Genomic DNA, 17,678 nt, shown 5'->3' with positions numbered 1-17,678 from the left:
CAAAGATGCTCAGAACACACTGATCGTTTTTAAAGACCTCGAACCTTGAATGTTTTCTTAGGTAATGAGTACATTACACCAACATACAAGAATCTGCGAAAACATTCACGGCGAACGAACTCACGAACATATGAGTTCGTTTGTCGTGAATGTTTTCGCAGATACGTAATTCTAAAATCCATTTATGTTCACTTAATTGAAATTAGATAAAAGAAAGCTTAGTGAAAAAAATATTTGATACATTTTTGATTTTACAACAGGAATCAAATTGCTCACGTCAATCGAAAAGGACCAATCAATAAGAATCCTAAATCCTTTTTTGCTTTCTTTTATCGAGGAATGTTCTTTTCATTTTTTTGAGAGAAAATTAAAGAAAAAATAGGAATCAACAAATGGTGTAAGCCGCAAATCCACATATGGCCCAAGGAAACTTATGTTTGTATTGTATTATTTAGTATTGACTCATGGCTTTTACAAACATATTATATCCTTAACATTCAATAACCGATAATGTGGTTTAATGTAAAAAAAACACTATGTTATACATAATCAAAATATATAATTTCAACATTTATATAGGTACCTCAGCGGGTTACTACCTAGTGAAAAGTTAAACTAAAACACTAAAGTACCTAGTCAAACACTGAAGAGCATGGTTCCTATATACTGGTGATGGCGTTAGACACGGAAGAGCAGGACTGGTCTTAGTTTTGGTAATGAACATGTATAGTTGTAATGAACTTGTATAGTTGTAGACTAGTATGCATTCACGGACTGGTCTCAGTTTTGTTCACTTGGGGGGTGTGTTCTGTAGACTAGTAAATTACTAGTAGTAATGAACTAAAGCTTGTAACTTGTAGACTGTAGTATGTAGTATCAATGTATCATACTCGTGAATGTATTCTTGGTTTGAGACAGGTGTTAGTTTTGTTCACTCTTTCTTTGTTATTGCAGAGTGGAGCAACAGTGTTTGAGGTGGAGGAGACTCAGGAGATGAGAATAGCAACGAGTGATGTAACTGATGTGTTTTGTTCTGTCACAATTATGAATAATTGAATAAAAATAGCATGTAAACTTTGTTTTTTTAATTCCATGCTTAGCATTTGAAGACAAAAATGAATAAAGGAGAGCTTTTCTATTTATATGAATCATATACGAATTTTTTTTAAACATGTAAATTTTGGTGAAATTTGACATACAAGAGTTATTGACAAGCATGAAAATTAAATGGACTGACTCTTGTACCAGTCTTAACCCTTGATTAAAATAGGCCCTAACCATGTAATTAACATCCCTACATACAGTAGAGGAGGTAGCAACTACTATGGCGGTAGAGGAGGAGGCAATGGTGGTGGATATGGTGCTCCTAGTGGTGTATATGGCGGAAAAACTCCAAGTGCTTAGGACTAAAGTCCCTAGTGTTTTGTTTTGGTTTGGTTAAAACTTTTACCCCTTACACACATATGTGATTTCATTCAAGAGATGGATGCATAACTAGTGTTGCTGCTTTAGGTGATTTGATCTTTGCTATTTTTAGGGGATGTCCTAAAAGTAACAGTCCCCAAGTTTCACAATGTTTGTGCATCCAAGTTTTGATCATGTTCTTGGTTTCCTATAGAGTTATTGTGCAACTCCACCAAGTTTTGAAATCCACAAAAGTTCTCTTTTATTAAGTTTCCCATTGATATACTTTGAAGACATCATCAAGATATAATGGTGAGTAGTTAAGTAACATATCTTTATTTCAACTAGTGAAATAGAAGTTTTAAACAAACTGATCTTATTGTAAAGTATCAAACATGAGACAAGAAGGATAAGATACATATATATCTACGAGTTAAGTGGTTGAAGCATCATGCTTTTGTGGCGTCCTTAGCCTCTCCTGCTTTACCCTCAACAAACTCGGCAACTTTGTTCCCAGCTTCGTTTCCTTTTGCCTTCACATAATCCAAAGCTTTCTGAGCTTCATCCACTGCAGTGTCTTTGGCTTCAACGTTCTTATCAACAACGTAGTCTTTTGCTTCCTCGCCATGTTTCAACGCCTCCTTTGTCTTCTCCGTCGCGTAATCCGAAGCTCTCTTTCTGTTCATGCATGTGTATATTCAGATTCATTGTTGACAAAACGTATATCTACATTGGCTAACATGGAAGTATCTTACTTAATTTTCAAATATTTGAGGCAATATGTAAACTAAAAAAATAAAAGAGATATCGATTATATATTATGGTTTATGAACCTCTATATCTTGATTCTTGAATGATATTGTAATATCATGGTTTAGTAATATATATATGAGAGTTTTTGGGTGAATAAGTATAGACTTACGTGGTTTCATTGAGGTCATCCAGAATGTTGCCGTCACCTTTATCGGCGTAGATCAACGACTTCTTGCGCTGAGCGACGACGACGAACTCAGTTTTCCGGCCAAAACCGACGGCGCCAATGCCGCTCTGCTTGGCTGCGCCGCTGGAGAAAGAAGAACCAATCCCACTGAGAACAGCTGATCCTGAGAGTGACATAGCCATGAAAGTTCTCTTTAAAGTGTCAAAAGCGAGCAAAAGAAATCAAAGGAGAGGTTTTAATAGGAACAAGAGTGAGATGAGTAATAATCTATTCTCCAATAGTATCATAGTTTTATAGATACTAGACCAACTGCAATCCAAATCACGTGGCATCGTAGAATTTTTTTTATAATGCATTGATGTTATTTTCTGTAACTATTGAAAAAACAGGTCGGCCATCAAAACTTGTGGTGATATACATGTTAGCATTTCTGCTTTTATTTTTGCAAAATTAAACACTAAGAAATCGGAGTTGTGGGTCGTTATCTTACTTCACGTGTACCACCTTTGTTGTGATAAAAACAAAATATACGTCGGCCAACATGTTAGTTTAGGTTTGCGAACCTAAATCTACCCAAAAAAAACGTATATGATGGCAAGCCTAAAAAGTTTTCAAAATAGAGATATAAAAATATAATGTATTGAATTTTTATAATTTGACTATATATATAGTTAAAATTTAATAATTAAAAAGAAAATTAAGATCACACTTATAGAGTGATATATGGTTTATGGTATTTCATAGGATTCATGACAATCTCTATTCATTTTTTTCTTATTTTTAATATTTTATTTTTGTTAAAATTATTGTGAATAAACACGAGTTAACTTTTTAGAAACAAAGAGAACTTAAAAAACAATTGAGTCAAACATAGGTTTACAGTTTGTATATTAATTATATGAAACCACGTGAGCGAGTTGAGTTCGAATCAGACTACACTCAGATGTCTGTGGCTACCGGTGATTTAACATTTTCTCGTCGGGGAACGATTTACTGTTTTTTTTTTAATTATATAAATAAATAAATTTGTAACCCTTTAAACTTGTATTTATACCATCTCAAAATTCTATATTTATTTTTCCTTTAAACAACATATTTATCTAGTAAAACCAATTTTTGTAATTTCAAAAGGCATACCATTACATAAATAAAAATAAATTAACGTCACTTTCAGAGATATCCACCAGGAACTTCTAAATAGACATGGTGTAATGGCTTAAATAAAAACTACAAACCATATTTACAAAGTTGCATATATAACGGTCACCGGGTGCAAGATTAGTTTTTTCAATTAGGATTTGCAAAAATGGGTTAAATCGTTTCACTGAATGCTATAATATTGATTTTTTTTTTTGTGTCCAAAATATTAGCGTGGTGCATCGATTTTCTGATACATCAGAACCAAGCCATCAGGACCGATTCAAAGAAATCATGAACCTTGGACAAAATAGTTTAAAATATTTTTTTACCTAGATGGGTAACTTAAAAATTGAGAAAATTGCATAAAATTGCATAAAAACCTTCAAAGTGGTATTCATTAACACTTTAAACTTTTAAAGTTTTTCATTAGCATTTTAAACTTTCAACCTAACATTTGTATCACAAAAAACTTTAAACTTAACTTATTTGTTCATCAAATTAAAAATGTAACTAAAACTATTCATTTACATGTAAAATGTAGTGACGTGTCAGTTTTTAATAATAAAATAAAAAAAAAATATTTAAAAGTTAAAAAAAACATATTTTAAAAGAAAAATATTTCACATGTTCAAATATTAAATTTTAAACTTTCTAAAAATAAATAAAAATATTCAAATACTTTTTTTATAAATTGTCTAAAACTTAAAAATATTATAAAATTCGAATTTTTTAAAACAAATTCAAGTAATATATACTAGTGTTTTGGAAGGACACCGATTCAAGAGCGGAAGAACACCGATTCTGGTTGCAACAGACGTAGCAGCACGTGAGTCTCGACATTCCCCACGTGGCTCATGTTGTGAACTTTGATCTACCAAATGACATTGATGACTATGTCCACCGTATTGGGCGGACAGGACGTGCTGACAAATCAGGACTTGCAACTGCCTTCTTTAACGATGTCAACACTTCCATGGCAAGACCGCCCTCGCTGAGCTGATGCAAGAAGCTAACCAGGAAGTCCCTGAATGGCTCACACGATATGCCTCGCGTTCCTCTTTTGGTGGTGGTAGGAACCGGCGTGGTGGTGGTTGGTTTGGAGGCCATGATTTTTTAGATAAGGGTCATACAGTAGAGGAGGAGGCGGTGGTGGTAGCAATTACTATGGCGGTGAAGGAGAAGGAGGAGGAGGCTATGGTGATGGATATGGTGCCCCAAGTGGTGGATATAGAGGAGAAACTTCAAGTGCTTGGGGACTAGGCTCCTATAATGTTTTGTTTTGTTTTGGTTATAATTCTTTGATTACTGTTTTTATTCTACATTTCCAAAGAGTATGTATTAGTGTATTACCCACCCCTTTACAGCTATATGAGATTTCATTGAAGAGATGGATACATACCTAACTAATGTTAGGTGATTTGATCCTTTGAGCTATTTTTAGGGGATGTCCTAAAAGTAATAGTCGCCAAGCTTCACAGTGTTTGTATCTAAGTTTTGATCATGTTCTTGGTTTCTTATAAAGTTATAGCGCAGCTTCACTTAGTTTTGAAATCCATAGAAGTTCTTTTTTATTGTTTTCTTAATACTTTGATTTTCTCTTCTATTCTCCTAAAAGAGCAAGTTTGAGAAGTTGTTCAGACAAACAAACATAAAAGGAACAAACATCAAAAAGAGAAACACAATTGAAGCAAACCACACCACTTGAGGGTTGAAACAGAGACAAGCGCCTAAAATTGGATAAATCTGAACCAAGTTTCGATGAGAGGAGACGAGCTTGCGGAAGAGCGAGGAAGAGAGGCTCGGTTACTGATGTCAAGACCATAAAGCTTTGCTCTGAGAGTGAGTTGAAATTCCTTTACCAAAGTGATAGCCGGCCTACTAACATAGGAATGAAATCTGACATTTCTTTCTTTCCAAAGAGAATAAAACCACAGCATGAAAAATGAGCAGGCACACCAAATTTAACTCCTTGTTCGAAACTCTCCTTTTAAGCCAGATAATAATGTCAGTCAAAGAATATGGAGGAGATAAATCCTATGTCTGAAGAAGGACGACCAAACATCCAGCGAATAAGGACAAATGACGAACAACTGTGCACTGGTTTCATCATTAGCACCACATAGCAAACAAGAGTGAGGGACATTCATACCCCATTGGATCAATCTATCTCTCGTTGGAAGCCTTTCACGCATCAACACCCAAACAATTTGTGGTTGGAATACACCGTAAGTTCTTTTCTTTTTTTTTTATACCCCGTTAGTTCTTTTGCATTCAGTTTCTCATTAATATGCTTTGAAGACATCATCAAGATATAACCTAACTTACGGTATGGTAATGATTTAAAGTATGATGATGAGTAGTTAAGTAACATATCTTTTATTTCAAATAGTGAAATAGAAGTAAAAACAAACTGATCTTATTGTAATATATTAAACATGAAACATGAAGGATTGATACATATATATATATTAATATATACTAGTTAAGTGGTTGAATCATCATGCCTTTGTGGTGTCCTTAGCCTCTCCTGCTTCGTTTCCTTTTTCCTTCACATAATCCAAAACTTTCTGAGCTTCATCCAATGCAGTGTCTTTGGCTTCATCGTTTTTCTCATCAACGTAGTCTTTTGCTTTCTCTCCATCTTTCAACGCCTCCTTTGTCTTGTCTGTCACGTAATCTGAACCTCTCTTTCTGTTTATGTATATGTTTCATTATTGACCAACATGGAATTATCTTAATTTACTGGATTCTCAAATATTTGAGGCTAATATGAAAAGAAAGATCAATTTATGTATTATGATTTACGAACCTCTGTCTCTTTAATAATTTAAAATATAATATTTTCTCTAAACATACAAATTTTCAATGATAAAATTAAAAGATTAACTCTCTAAACTTATTCAGATTCATTATTGACCAATGATTTTAAATATATATCCACAATTGCCAACATGGAATTATCTAACTGAATGCTCAAATATTTGAGGCTAATATGTAAGCTTAACAAACAAGGGGAGATCAATATATATATTATGGTTTATGAACCTATTTATCTTGAATTATACTAGAATAGTTTAAAATATAATTAGCTCTAGGACACAAATTTCCGTGATAAGACTACACCATTAGTTTTGATAATTTCCTTTTATTTTAAGAAATTTTAGTCATTGATTTACTTTAAAGGGAGGTACTCAAAATATCTTGTTTCTCAAATATTTTCCAAGAAAATTTTAAATAAAATACAGTTTTTTTTAAATAATATAAAGTTCTTTTATGAAGGCAAATCGTGTACGTATATGTTTCAAACGACCGCTTTCATAACCGGCTAGGGTGGGTTATTTATCAAAACACTATCATGATTAGGTTAGTAAATATTATATACAGATTCACAAGACAAGATGTACTAAAAGAGAAATTAAACATAGACTTACGTGGCCTCATTGATGTCATCGAGAATGTTTCCATCACCTTTCTCGGCGTAGATCAACGACTTCTTGCGCTGAGCGACGACAACGAGCTCAGTTTTCCGGCCAAATCTGACGGCGCCAACGCCGCTCTGCTTGGCTACGCCGCTGGGGAAAGAAGAATTAATCCCACTGAGAACAGCTCCTGAGAATGACATCGCCATTGAAGAGAACTAGAGAAATCAAAGGACGAGTTTTAAGAGGAACAAGAGTGAGATGAGTAATAATCTATTCTCCAACAGTATCATAGTTTTATATAGGGGTGGGCAAAAAACCCAAACCGAACCGATCCAAACCAAACCAACCGAAGTTAAACCGATCTAAACCAAACCGTGCTTTTTACATAACCCAATTGGTTCATGTTTTACTCAACCCGAATGGTTTGGTTTGGTTTAGCTTCAAACCGAACCAAACCAATAATCCAATATATTTTTATCTATAAATAAATATATAAATATATATATACATATATATATATATGTAAACATATTGTAAATTTTAGTTAAAGTTTTGTTTTTCATTTTTTCGTAACTTTCATATATTTTTTTTAAAATCCAAATATGATTCAAATAATCCTAATATCTAAAGATTGTACTGAAAACAAAACCTAAAAACTATAAGCATCTAAATCGTAGCAATCTCGTTTCGTTCATCTTCTCCAATTTTTATTCTCTAAATTATGTAACAGTTATTATAGGATCAATAAAAACAAAAAGGTTGATGCAAATAGTTTAGTTAATAGGTTTTGGAATGCTTATAAAACTTTGTTATGCTAATTAGATTACAAATAGTCTGCTATTTGTTTATTATGTATTTCTTCCTTTGATGTGGTTAAGAGTTTTGTCATCGAACTTGTTTTTTGTTTCATAGATTCTTAAAGAAAACCAAACTAAATCTAAACGAAACCGAACTAAACCGAACCAAATTAAACCCAAACCGAACCCAAACCAAAGCTACTTTGGTTTTAATTGTGTTGAGTTTTATAAAACCTAAATTAACCAAACCAAACCGAATTTGAAACTAAACCGATATGCCTTTATAGGATACTAGACCGACTACAATCCAAATTACGTGGCATCGTAAGGATATTTTTAAGCATTAATATTATCTTCTTTAATAAATATTAGGAGAAAAAAACAGGTCGGCCATCAAAAGTTGTGGTGATATACATGTTAGCAGTTTTGGCAACATTTTTGGCAACACAAGTTTTAGATGTTAGCATTTCTGTTTTTATTTTCTTGCAAAATTAAGCAGTAAGAAATAAAAGTTGTGGTCGTTCTCGTCTTCTCGTTACTTCACGTGTACCCCCCTTTATTGTGATAGAAACAAAAAGGAAAAAAAAAATACGTCGGCCAAGTGTTGTAATATATCTTTTGATTAGGATTTGCTAAAATGGGTTAAGTCATTTCAAATTTGAACTTTTATCTTTTTATTTGTATTTTGGTTCTTACAATTATATATCATATTTATAATTTTTAAATATTTTTTTGTTTATTGTTTTAATCTTTAAATCTTTTATATCTCATAAATATTTCAAATTTGTTTTATAAATTAAAGTTTACACATGAAATTAAATAAAAATTTTAAAACAAAATTTATAATATTTTAAAACTAGAATTAAACAACAAGAATAATACAAAAAACCATAATAAAAACTTATTAAAAAGACACATGAAGACATAATTATTACTCAAATTTAAATATTATAACAACACTAATAGTCTGGTAAATTTGCTCTGGAACCTCACAAATCTCCAAAATATTGTCCAAACAAATTTTGTGTAACCGAACATGATTGTTGTTGTTGCTCTTGACGCATTTTTCGTACGATTCTTTCTTGTTCAGGTCGAATGTATTCATGAATATTAACATCATCGATAGAAGCTAAGTTTTTTTAGCAATATTTTATTTTCCTCTTTTACTTCTTTAAAAGTTAATTTTTTTGCTTCATTTTGCAGTCGTTATTCAATTATCTCATGACCTTTTTCCCTGCTTGTTGTACTTTCGTTTAAAAGATCAAGGATTTTTTTCGTTTGATGCTATCAAACTATCAGCGGCCATATTATGAGGATGTCCGATTTCAACAATTTTTGGCTCGTAATTTACAAATAAAAAATAAAGAGAATCATTTTTTACTTCGAAATGCACTAGTTGATCATATATAGGAGCATTACGGAAATAATTTTATGGAATAATGTAGTATTTGCTTGCAGTTTAATATTTAATTATGTACTTTTATTTATAATTTTATATTTTAGTTTAAGATTTTTTAATTAATATTTCTGTAATATTTATATATATGTACTAGTTATTTATAGAAGTTTTATGAATTTACATCAACTATGACAAATATAAGGACTATAGTGTAAAATATAAATAATTTTGAAGTTAGGTTTGAAGTTTTACTTTTGGAGAAGAACCCATTGAAACTTCAAATATAAAGTTTTGGAAACTTCAAAATAGAGTTCTTTTTTGGAGATGCTCTTATAGAGTAAATCTATTTTTACTTTATCAAAAAATAGAAATGAAGTGGATATGATCATTTCTTACTCAAAATTTTATTTTGGAATGAAACTGTAATGACCCACCACTCCCACCATCTCCACTTTTTTCTCCAACCCCACCACTTCCACCTTCTTCTCCACCATCTCCACCTTCTTCCCCACCATCCCCATCTTCTTTAAAGCTTTTGAAAGAGAGAGAGAGAGAGGGAAAGAGAGAGAGAAGAAGGAGAAGAAGGAAGAAAGCTCACCTGAGTTCGTCGCCGGAGCAACCGTGCGCCGTGACCACGTTCAGCTTGCCACCACCGATAAACACCCTAGGTAATCGCCGGAAACCGCATTCCTTAAGCTCAGTTTCGTTTTCGTTTAGTAAATCGCCCATAACTTCCTAACCGTGATGAATCTCGTGAATCCAAGACTACCATCGTGTTCCTCTCGTCGAGACGAATTCGTAGCCACCAAAAATGCCTCAATCGGAGTCCGGACGAAGCCGCACGCGCCTCCGGAAATTTCGCCTCTGCGCGCGCGTGAGGTACACGCGCCGCCGCCGGAAAACGTCGCCACCGCCGGACCACCGTCCCCCGCCGCCGGAATATCCGCTGTTGCCGCCGTTGACCGTCGCCGGTAACTCGCCGGTGACTCGGTCAACTCGTCCGAGTCAACTCAGTGAGTCAACTCGGTTGACTCGGTTAAACGATCGGTTAGCCGGTTTAAATTGATTTCGGTTCGGTTAGGGTAAACCGGTCGGTTAGGACAAATTGATTTCTGGTCAAGGGTTGACCGGATTGACCTTTGACCAGCGAGTTGACTTTTCCGTAAATACCCGTTTTAAACCGTTCAAAAGGCGTTCTGACTCGAAATTTCGATCTGATTTCAGATTTGGAGTCCATTTGAGCAGCTGGAGGTCATATATACCACTTCTCTTCATTGCTAAGGTGAGGGCTATTTCGTTAAATCCCGAACTAGTTTAAACTACCATTATGGAAAGTTTAGTTTCGAAACATGGATCCGTCTCTTTGAATCGAGTCTATTTGAGAGTCTTGCTTGTTCATTATTGATATTGATTGTTAACTGGAATTAGGATAATAGAGGATTCAACGATTGTGTGAAATGATTGATGCTAAAAACTGCTATATATATATGTATATACATAGTTATGAGTAGGGACTATGTGATGAGGGCGTGAGTTCAGAGATGTCTGAGCTTCGACGTTACGGTGTGGTATGGGCGTGAGTTCAGAGACGTTTGAGCTTCGACGCTACTGTTTGGGGCGTGGTGCAGAAACGTTTGCATTCGACGCTACGATGGGCGGGGGTACAGAGACAGACTGTACTAGCGACGCTTCGAGTATATGTATATATCCTTATGAGGAGATGCGTGGTGCAGAGAGTAGCTATGTATTATAAGCGCATGAGTTGTAACGGCTAGTCCTCTAGCCGAATATTGATTGTTATGTGTGGTGTAATAGGCACTGTGTTTGTTTCATGCTAGAGCTAGGCCTACATTTTAGTAGTGCTATGAACTCAGTCTGTGGTTTGCGGTTTAGCATCCCATACCTCGCTGGGCAACTCCCCTGTTGCTCACCCCTCCTTCTTCCCGCTTTCAGGTGAGACCGACGAGCAGGAGTGATTATCGGACCGGTGCTATTGGGCTTTTGGGTTTCTATCGTTTTTACCGCTTTTATCTTTATCGGGCCTTTAGGCCTTTGGACTTTTATCGTTTATGTTATTCCTATTTCAGACTTTCGGTTTATGTCGTATTTTATATTTCGGATGTTATCGATGTTGGGTTTTTTAGGCCTTTTGGTATCGTATTGACTTTTATATTATGATATGAAGATTATTATTATTTGAGTTGTATTATTATTTTATTTCCACTTTTATCAATTTATTATATTTCAAAAGTGGTGGGTGCCACATTTTGGTATCAGAGCTATTTACTTATCGTAACATTTTATTATGTAAATCGGGGTGTCACAATTTGGCATCAGAGCGGGTTCCGTCCCGGCTCCGACCCGGGACGGCGATTTTGGAGACTCGGTTTTATTCGGTTTTGACGGTTTTAGACAATTTCAAAATATTTTCGGGGATTTGGGAATTTTGAAAATGAAAATAAATCGCATCTTTCCGTTCGGTATCACTCCTTTCTAATCCAATTGTCTTTTTATTGACTATGAGTTACTCATCGTCATCCGCTCTCTAGCTAACAGGATTTCGGCCATATGTTCGACATATGGATGATGATGTCACAATTGAACGGATTGCTCAGGTGTGTATCAGTTTCGTCAGCTTATGCCATGAATTCGGGGACGAATTCCTTATAAGTGGGGGAGAATTGTAATGACCCACCACTCCCACCATCTCCACTTTTTTCTCCAACCCCACCACTTCCACCTTCTTCTCCACCATCTCCACCTTCTTCCCCACCATCCCCATCTTCTTTAAAGCTTGAGAAAGAGAGAGAGAGAGAGGGAAAGAGAGAGAGAAGAAGGAGAAGAAGGAAGAAAGCTCACCTGAGCTCGTCGCCGGAGCAACCGTGCGCCGTGACCACGTTCAGCTTGCCACCACCGATAAACACCCTAGGTAATCGCCGGAAACCGCATTCCTTAAGCTCAGTTTCGTTTTCGTTTAGTAAATCGCCCATAACTTCCTAACCGTGATGAATCTCGTGAATCCAAGACTACCATCGTGTTTCTCTCGTCGAGACGAATCCGTAGCCACCAAAAATGCCTCAATCGGAGTCCGGACGAAGCCGCACGCGCCTCCGGAAGTTTCGCCTCTGCGCGCGCGTGAGGTACACGCGCCGCCGCCGGAAAACGTCGCCACCGCCGGACCACCGTCCCCCGCCGCCGGAATATCCGCCGTTGCCGCCGTTGACCGTCGCCGGTAACTCGCCGGTGACTCGGTCAACTCGTCCGAGTCAACTCAGTGAGTCAACTCGGTTGACTCGGTTAAACGATCGGTTAGCCGGTTTAAATTGATTTCGGTTCGGTTAGGGTAAACCGGTCGGTTAGGAAGAATTGATTTCTGGTCAAGGGTTGACCGGATTGACCTTTGACCAGCGAGTTGACTTTTCCGTAAATACCCGTTTTAAACCGTTCAAAAGGCGTTCTGACTCGAAATTTCGATCTGATTTCAGATTTGGAGTCCATTTGAGCAGCTGGAGGTCATATATACCACTTCTCTTCATTGCTAAGGTGAGGGCTATTTCGTTAAATCCCGAACTAGTTTAGTACTACCATTATGGAAAGTTTAGTTTCGAAACATGGATCCGTCTCTTTGAATCGAGTCTATTTGAGAGTCTTGCTTGTTCATTATTGATATTGATTGTTAACTGGAATTAGGATAATAGAGGATTCAACGATTGTGTGAAATGATTGATGCTAAAAACTGCTATATATATATGTATATACATAGTTATGAGTAGGGACTATGTGATGAGGGCGTGAGTTCAGAGATGTCTGAGCTTCGACGTTACGGTGTGGTATGGGCGTGAGTTCAGAGACGTTTGAGCTTCGACGCTACTGTTTGGGGCGTGGTGCAGAGACGTTTGCATTCGACGCTACGATGGGCGGGGGTACAGAGACAGACTGTACTAGCGACGCTTCGAGTATATGTATATATCCTTATGAGGAGATGCGTGGTGCAGAGAGTAGCTATGTATTATAAGCGCATGAGTTGTAACGGCTAGTCCTCTAGCCGAATATTGATTGTTATGTGTGGTGTAATAGGCACTGTGTTTGTTTCATGCTAGAGCTAGGCCTACATTTTAGTAGTGCTATGAACTCAGTCTGTAGTTTGCGGTTTAGCATCCCATACCTCGCTGGGCAACTCCCCTGTTGCTCACCCCTCCTTCTTCCCCCTTTCAGGTGAGACCGACGAGCAGGAGTGATTATCGGACCGGTGCTATTGGGCTTTTGGGTTTCTATCGTTTTTACCGCTTTTATCTTTATCGGGCCTTTAGGCCTTTGGACTTTTATCGTTTATGTTATTCCTATTTCAGACTTTCGGTTTATGTCGTATTTTATATTTCGGATGTTATCGATGTTGGGTTTTTTAGGCCTTTTGGTATCGTATTGACTTTTATATTATGATATGAAGATTATTATTATTTGAGTTGTATTATTATTTTATTTCCACTTTTATCAATTTATTATATTTCAAAAGTGGCGGGTGCCACATTTTGGTATCAGAGCTATTTACTTATCGTAACATTTTATTATGTAAATCAGGGTGTCACAGAAACGGGAGGTTGGGGATGTTCATCGAAACTAGTAAATAGTTAAATTTATTCATCGAGAAAACTTATTAAGTTAAATTTATAATCATATATTTCCAATCCATTTTAAAAACTAGTACCAAAAAAACTCGAACTTTTGAATTAAAAATAGTTATATACTGTAACTATTTATTTTTCATCGTGGTCCACCACCCCATCTCCGTACATGGATTCTATACCACAAAGTTTTAACCACAAATATGCTGCCTTTGAGTATCATGTTTGTGGTGGTGCATAATAACAAGCCTTTCCAATAATGATGTATCATCTTTATCAAATTTATCAGAATTATAATAAGGTGTATATATCCTTTATGCTAATAAGTTTACTTGTAATCTATGTAGGTTAGGTAGATGGATCAGCAATTCCTCGAAGTTTGCTTTAATTTGCTGCTGCTGATTTCCACAGTTGCAAGCAATTTCAAAGATGTAACCACCCTAGAGAGAATCTCCCTTACCAAATAATTACGAAGCTTGTACATCACCATCATACTAACAAATACATACTTCGAACCAATTAACAGAGAAACAGAAAAGTTTTATTTACTAGAGAATTCTTCTGAAACAGAGCTGCTTGTTATTTACATACAAAACCCTTTAAACCAAAAAAACACACTAATCTTTAAACCACCGTGTTTCCTGTTTCTCTTCCTTTCTCCCTCTCCTACTCGGAAGCTCTCCGTGCTTTCTCGGCCGCTGTATCTTTGCCTCTGTCAGCTTGTTCCTTTGCCTCTTGCCTTTTTTGAGCCGCCACATGTCCAGTTTCCCTTGCCTTCTCCGTCACGTAATCAGAAGCTCTCTGAGCTTTCTCACTCGCCGTATCTTTCGCAGCTTTTCCCATATCCGCCGCTTTCTGAGCATCTTTCCCAACACTTTCCTTATCTTGCCGTCCTTTCTCGGTGACCGTCTCAGTTGCACTCCGACCACCACGGACTGACACCTGACCTTTCCTTTCTCTTATCTCCTCGCCTCCTGCAGCCAAAAGCTGAGCATGCCGTGCTTTCTCTCCATGAAAGCCATGAGCGCCACTCTCTAACTCTTCTCTCCCTTCTCCCGTCAGCTCTACTCCTACTCTCCCAGGGCCTTCTTGTCCGAACACAGCAGCAGCTTCTCCGCCTCCATGACTTCCTCTCTCAGTCGCAGCGTGAGTAACATGGACACCATTGTCTCTCCCTTTGTCTTTCTCCACTTTAACTTCCCTCTGCTTCACCACATTCTCTCTTCTTGCTTGCTCTGACGCCATTGTAATTATATGCTAATTAACAATAACAAACACCTTTCAAGAACACAGTTTAGTTTCAAGACTATAGTTAGATGATTCTTGTCGAGTTTTGATCTTTCTTCTGCTTTTATAATTGACGAACATTTTAACCTAAAAGAAAGAATTATCTGGCGGTGTGTGATGTGTTGAGTATGTTATTGCAAACGTGTAGGGATGTATGATGTATTGTGACTCAGGTTGTGGGGAATAGATCAACGTTAATGTTATTGAGCCAACGAGAAGAAGCCAATCATCTCGGTTTTAGACACGTGTTGTTCCGTACTAGCACGTGGAGACCTTCCAGAGCATTGTGTCTTCTCGACGTCTCAGCTTTTCAGTTTGGTCGGTTCCAAGTTCCAACTACGGAATCGCATCACTATGCTTCTTTTTGTTTAGAAAAAAAAGACTATGGAATCGCATCACTACGCTTCTTTTTGTTTTCAAGCAGGCCCATTTTGAATTTTAGGTCCAAGTATATCTCTAGCTCAATAGGGTAATAACCTGGAAAATTATCGTAGAGTATTTCATTTGAAATAATAACTAGGTATTTTTTCCGTCGTACAGACATAATTATCTTACTAATATTTATTAATAAATATATTATAAATTTAAAGACCAACAAAATAATTTATTGTCATATACTTATTTAATCTATAACAAATTTGACATAAAACTATTTATATATGATGCAGTTTTTTCACAAAACATATATATATATATTTTATTATTATTTTATAAAAATCAGAATCTATATCATGTTATGTAAATATTGTAGAAATCTCTTTATATACAATTTTGGTTGTGTTTTTTTTTTCTTTTTTCATTAATTATCAAGATCTTTCATTATGTTTATCTATGGCTTATATATAAACTTGTCTATTTCAAGATTTTTTAATTCAGAATTTCGATTTTTACTAAATAATAATACACTAGACATGAATTTCTTTTTGTCAAAAACGTTTTTTAATATTTTATTATAATTAATTCACGTTTAATGATTAATTATATAAAAACAAATAAAACTAAATTAATTATTTATTAAAGGTATCAATGTATTTAACCAGTATAACTTTTAACGTTAGATTTCACAAATAATAGTATAGATTAAACTACCATGACTTGTTTAGAGTTACTTTAGTATCTCAAACGTTATTTCAGTGAAGTATGAAGGGACCGAAATTCAAATTTGACTAAAAGTAAATAGTTCTTGCGTAACATATACAATGATGAAAAAAGAATTACATGAGAAAAGAATAGAGTAAGTTTTAAGTGTCAGGCAAACCAAAAAGACCCCAAATGGCCAAAATCATTACCAGAATATTCTTTTATAAATGATATATACATATATATATATATATATCAGAATGTTATTTGTACATAGGTACATATATTAATGTTTAATTAAACATAATAGTTGTGAAAGCATTATAGTCTAGTGATCAAAGTTTAAAGGTTTTTATACCAAGTCTAGGGTAAGCAGATTCGTTGTAGTCATGTGTTGCGGGAAAGGCTACAAGAAGAAATCGTTGTTCGTGAAACTATTCATCAGGTAATATTATATGATGATGAAATCAATAATTTGACTAGTGTTTTAAAAAAACAGAATAGGTTTTCTTAAAAACAATTGATGATAATGAAATTTGATTGCTGATGGAGGTGATGATGAAGGTAAAACAGATTCACATCGGATCAGCATATGCGCACATGCATTTTCGAGCATCCAACTTCAGGTGGCAACAAATAAAATCATGGCAGCATATAATTGGTCTGCTATATTATAGATTTTATTTGAAGTTTCATCATCCATTGGCCAAAATACTTGAGTATGTATATGTATAGACCCAAAGGTGGCAACAATGCAATATAGCTATTACATTATAAGGATATGTTTTCAATTATCCACACATTCAGCCGTGTTTCACAGGCTTACAGCCGTCGGACGATAGTGGCGTTCCTTTAATCACCTTGCGTTGTAAGTTATTCAGTTGAGTCTATTGTTGCGCAATTATTAACTTGGATTGGTATTTTAACCAAAAACAAAACATGGACTGATTAGGGCTAACTAAAACTTTGTAACTTTTGTCGTCTATTAACTATTATATCGTTTAAAGATAAGTTGATAAAGTTTAAGATCATTGAAATGTTTCTTTTCCGTTTAAAGCTAAATACCTGTTAAAAATATCTAATGTTCTTTTATTTTCAGTATCTCTTTTTATTTTACTGTTCTGTTATTGTAATTTTACTATTTCCAAAAATTTCAAACATAATGTTTATCGTCCATCAAACGTATCTATTTCAAACATAGATGATTGAACCTCTAAAACAACTGGATCTCTAACTAGACTAATCTGATGCTTGTCTAAATGGAATTCTAGATTTTATTTGAAAGTCTCATCATTCACTGGCTAAATACTATCCAGACCAAAGTAATTCCTCATCTATGGGAAAGTACTGATTTATTCTAAAATATAGAATGGCTAACAAAAAAAACAAATGTAACTTTTTTTTCCCAGGAAAAATACTTATCATTCAAAAGAAACATACATGATTCAATACGTAAACTGGCGGATGCATGAACAATCCCCAGACACAAAAGCCCACATGAAGGGGCAACTAGAACCCACACCGGGACAACTTACGGCAAACAAAACAAAAGGATCCAAGCTGAAACTTAATCTATAAAAGACTACC

At 35.4% G+C, this 17,678-nt stretch overlaps 3 protein-coding genes and 1 long non-coding RNA gene across 5 annotated transcripts; 1 reads left to right on the top strand and 3 right to left on the bottom strand.

Annotated features, from left to right (window-relative positions):
* Window positions 1–1,721: 1,721 nt before the first annotated feature.
* Window positions 1,722–2,616, bottom strand: LOC106388279 (protein COLD-REGULATED 15B, chloroplastic). The gene is made up of 2 exons (XM_013828313.3): window positions 2,327–2,616; window positions 1,722–2,082 (listed from the first exon to the last, which is right to left on the bottom strand). The coding sequence occupies exons 1-2, from the start codon at window positions 2,524–2,526 to the stop codon at window positions 1,854–1,856; spliced, it is 429 nt and encodes a 142-aa protein (XP_013683767.2). The 5' UTR covers window positions 2,527–2,616; the 3' UTR covers window positions 1,722–1,853.
* A 3,228-nt stretch (window positions 2,617–5,844) lies between these two features.
* On the bottom strand, window positions 5,845–7,190 carry LOC125574854 (protein COLD-REGULATED 15B, chloroplastic-like). The gene is made up of 2 exons (XM_013828314.3): window positions 6,916–7,190; window positions 5,845–6,175 (listed from the first exon to the last, which is right to left on the bottom strand). Exons 1-2 carry the CDS (start codon window positions 7,110–7,112, stop codon window positions 5,983–5,985), a joined length of 390 nt encoding a protein of 129 aa, XP_013683768.2. The 5' UTR covers window positions 7,113–7,190; the 3' UTR covers window positions 5,845–5,982.
* Window positions 7,191–9,545: 2,355 nt separating this feature from the next.
* LOC125584321 lies at window positions 9,546–13,589 on the top strand. Of its 2 annotated transcripts, XR_007321293.1 has the most exons (7): window positions 9,546–9,770; window positions 9,867–10,115; window positions 10,327–10,384; window positions 11,056–12,031; window positions 12,128–12,376; window positions 12,588–12,645; window positions 13,318–13,589. It is a non-coding gene; the product is annotated as an uncharacterized LOC125584321 (long non-coding RNA). The 2 variants fall into 2 exon arrangements; XR_007321292.1 differs by lacking the exon at window positions 12,128–12,376 and having other exon boundaries at window positions 9,547–9,770.
* A 654-nt stretch (window positions 13,590–14,243) lies between these two features.
* On the bottom strand, window positions 14,244–15,505 carry LOC125584320 (embryonic protein DC-8-like). The gene has a single exon (XM_048752647.1). The coding sequence runs from the start codon at window positions 14,967–14,969 to the stop codon at window positions 14,391–14,393; it is 579 nt and encodes a 192-aa protein (XP_048608604.1). The 5' UTR covers window positions 14,970–15,505; the 3' UTR covers window positions 14,244–14,390.
* Window positions 15,506–17,678: the final 2,173 nt, after the last annotated feature.

The sequence above is a fragment of the Brassica napus genome, chromosome C3, assembly GCF_020379485.1.
Source record: "Brassica napus cultivar Da-Ae chromosome C3, Da-Ae, whole genome shotgun sequence".
NCBI lineage: Eukaryota > Viridiplantae > Streptophyta > Magnoliopsida > Brassicales > Brassicaceae > Brassica > Brassica napus.
The sequence above is the reverse complement of the archived record's forward strand: the minus strand, read 5'-3'. Positions and strand labels throughout refer to the sequence as shown.

Bases quoted from the DNA above. Each gene is read 5' to 3' on its own strand.
- LOC125574854 (XM_013828314.3), bottom strand. From the start codon at position 7,112: ATGGCGATGTCATTCTCAGGAGCTGTTCTCAGTGGGATTAATTCTTCT. The intron at 6,176-6,915 runs GTAAGTCTATGT...ATACATAAACAG, and splicing joins GATGACATCAATGAGGCCAC to AAAGAGAGGTTCAGATTACG.
- LOC125584320 (XM_048752647.1), bottom strand. From the start codon at position 14,969: ATGGCGTCAGAGCAAGCAAGAAGAGAGAATGTGGTGAAGCAGAGGGAA.
- LOC106388279 (XM_013828313.3), bottom strand. From the start codon at position 2,526: ATGGCTATGTCACTCTCAGGATCAGCTGTTCTCAGTGGGATTGGTTCT. The intron at 2,083-2,326 runs GTAAGTCTATAC...ATGCATGAACAG, and splicing joins GATGACCTCAATGAAACCAC to AAAGAGAGCTTCGGATTACG.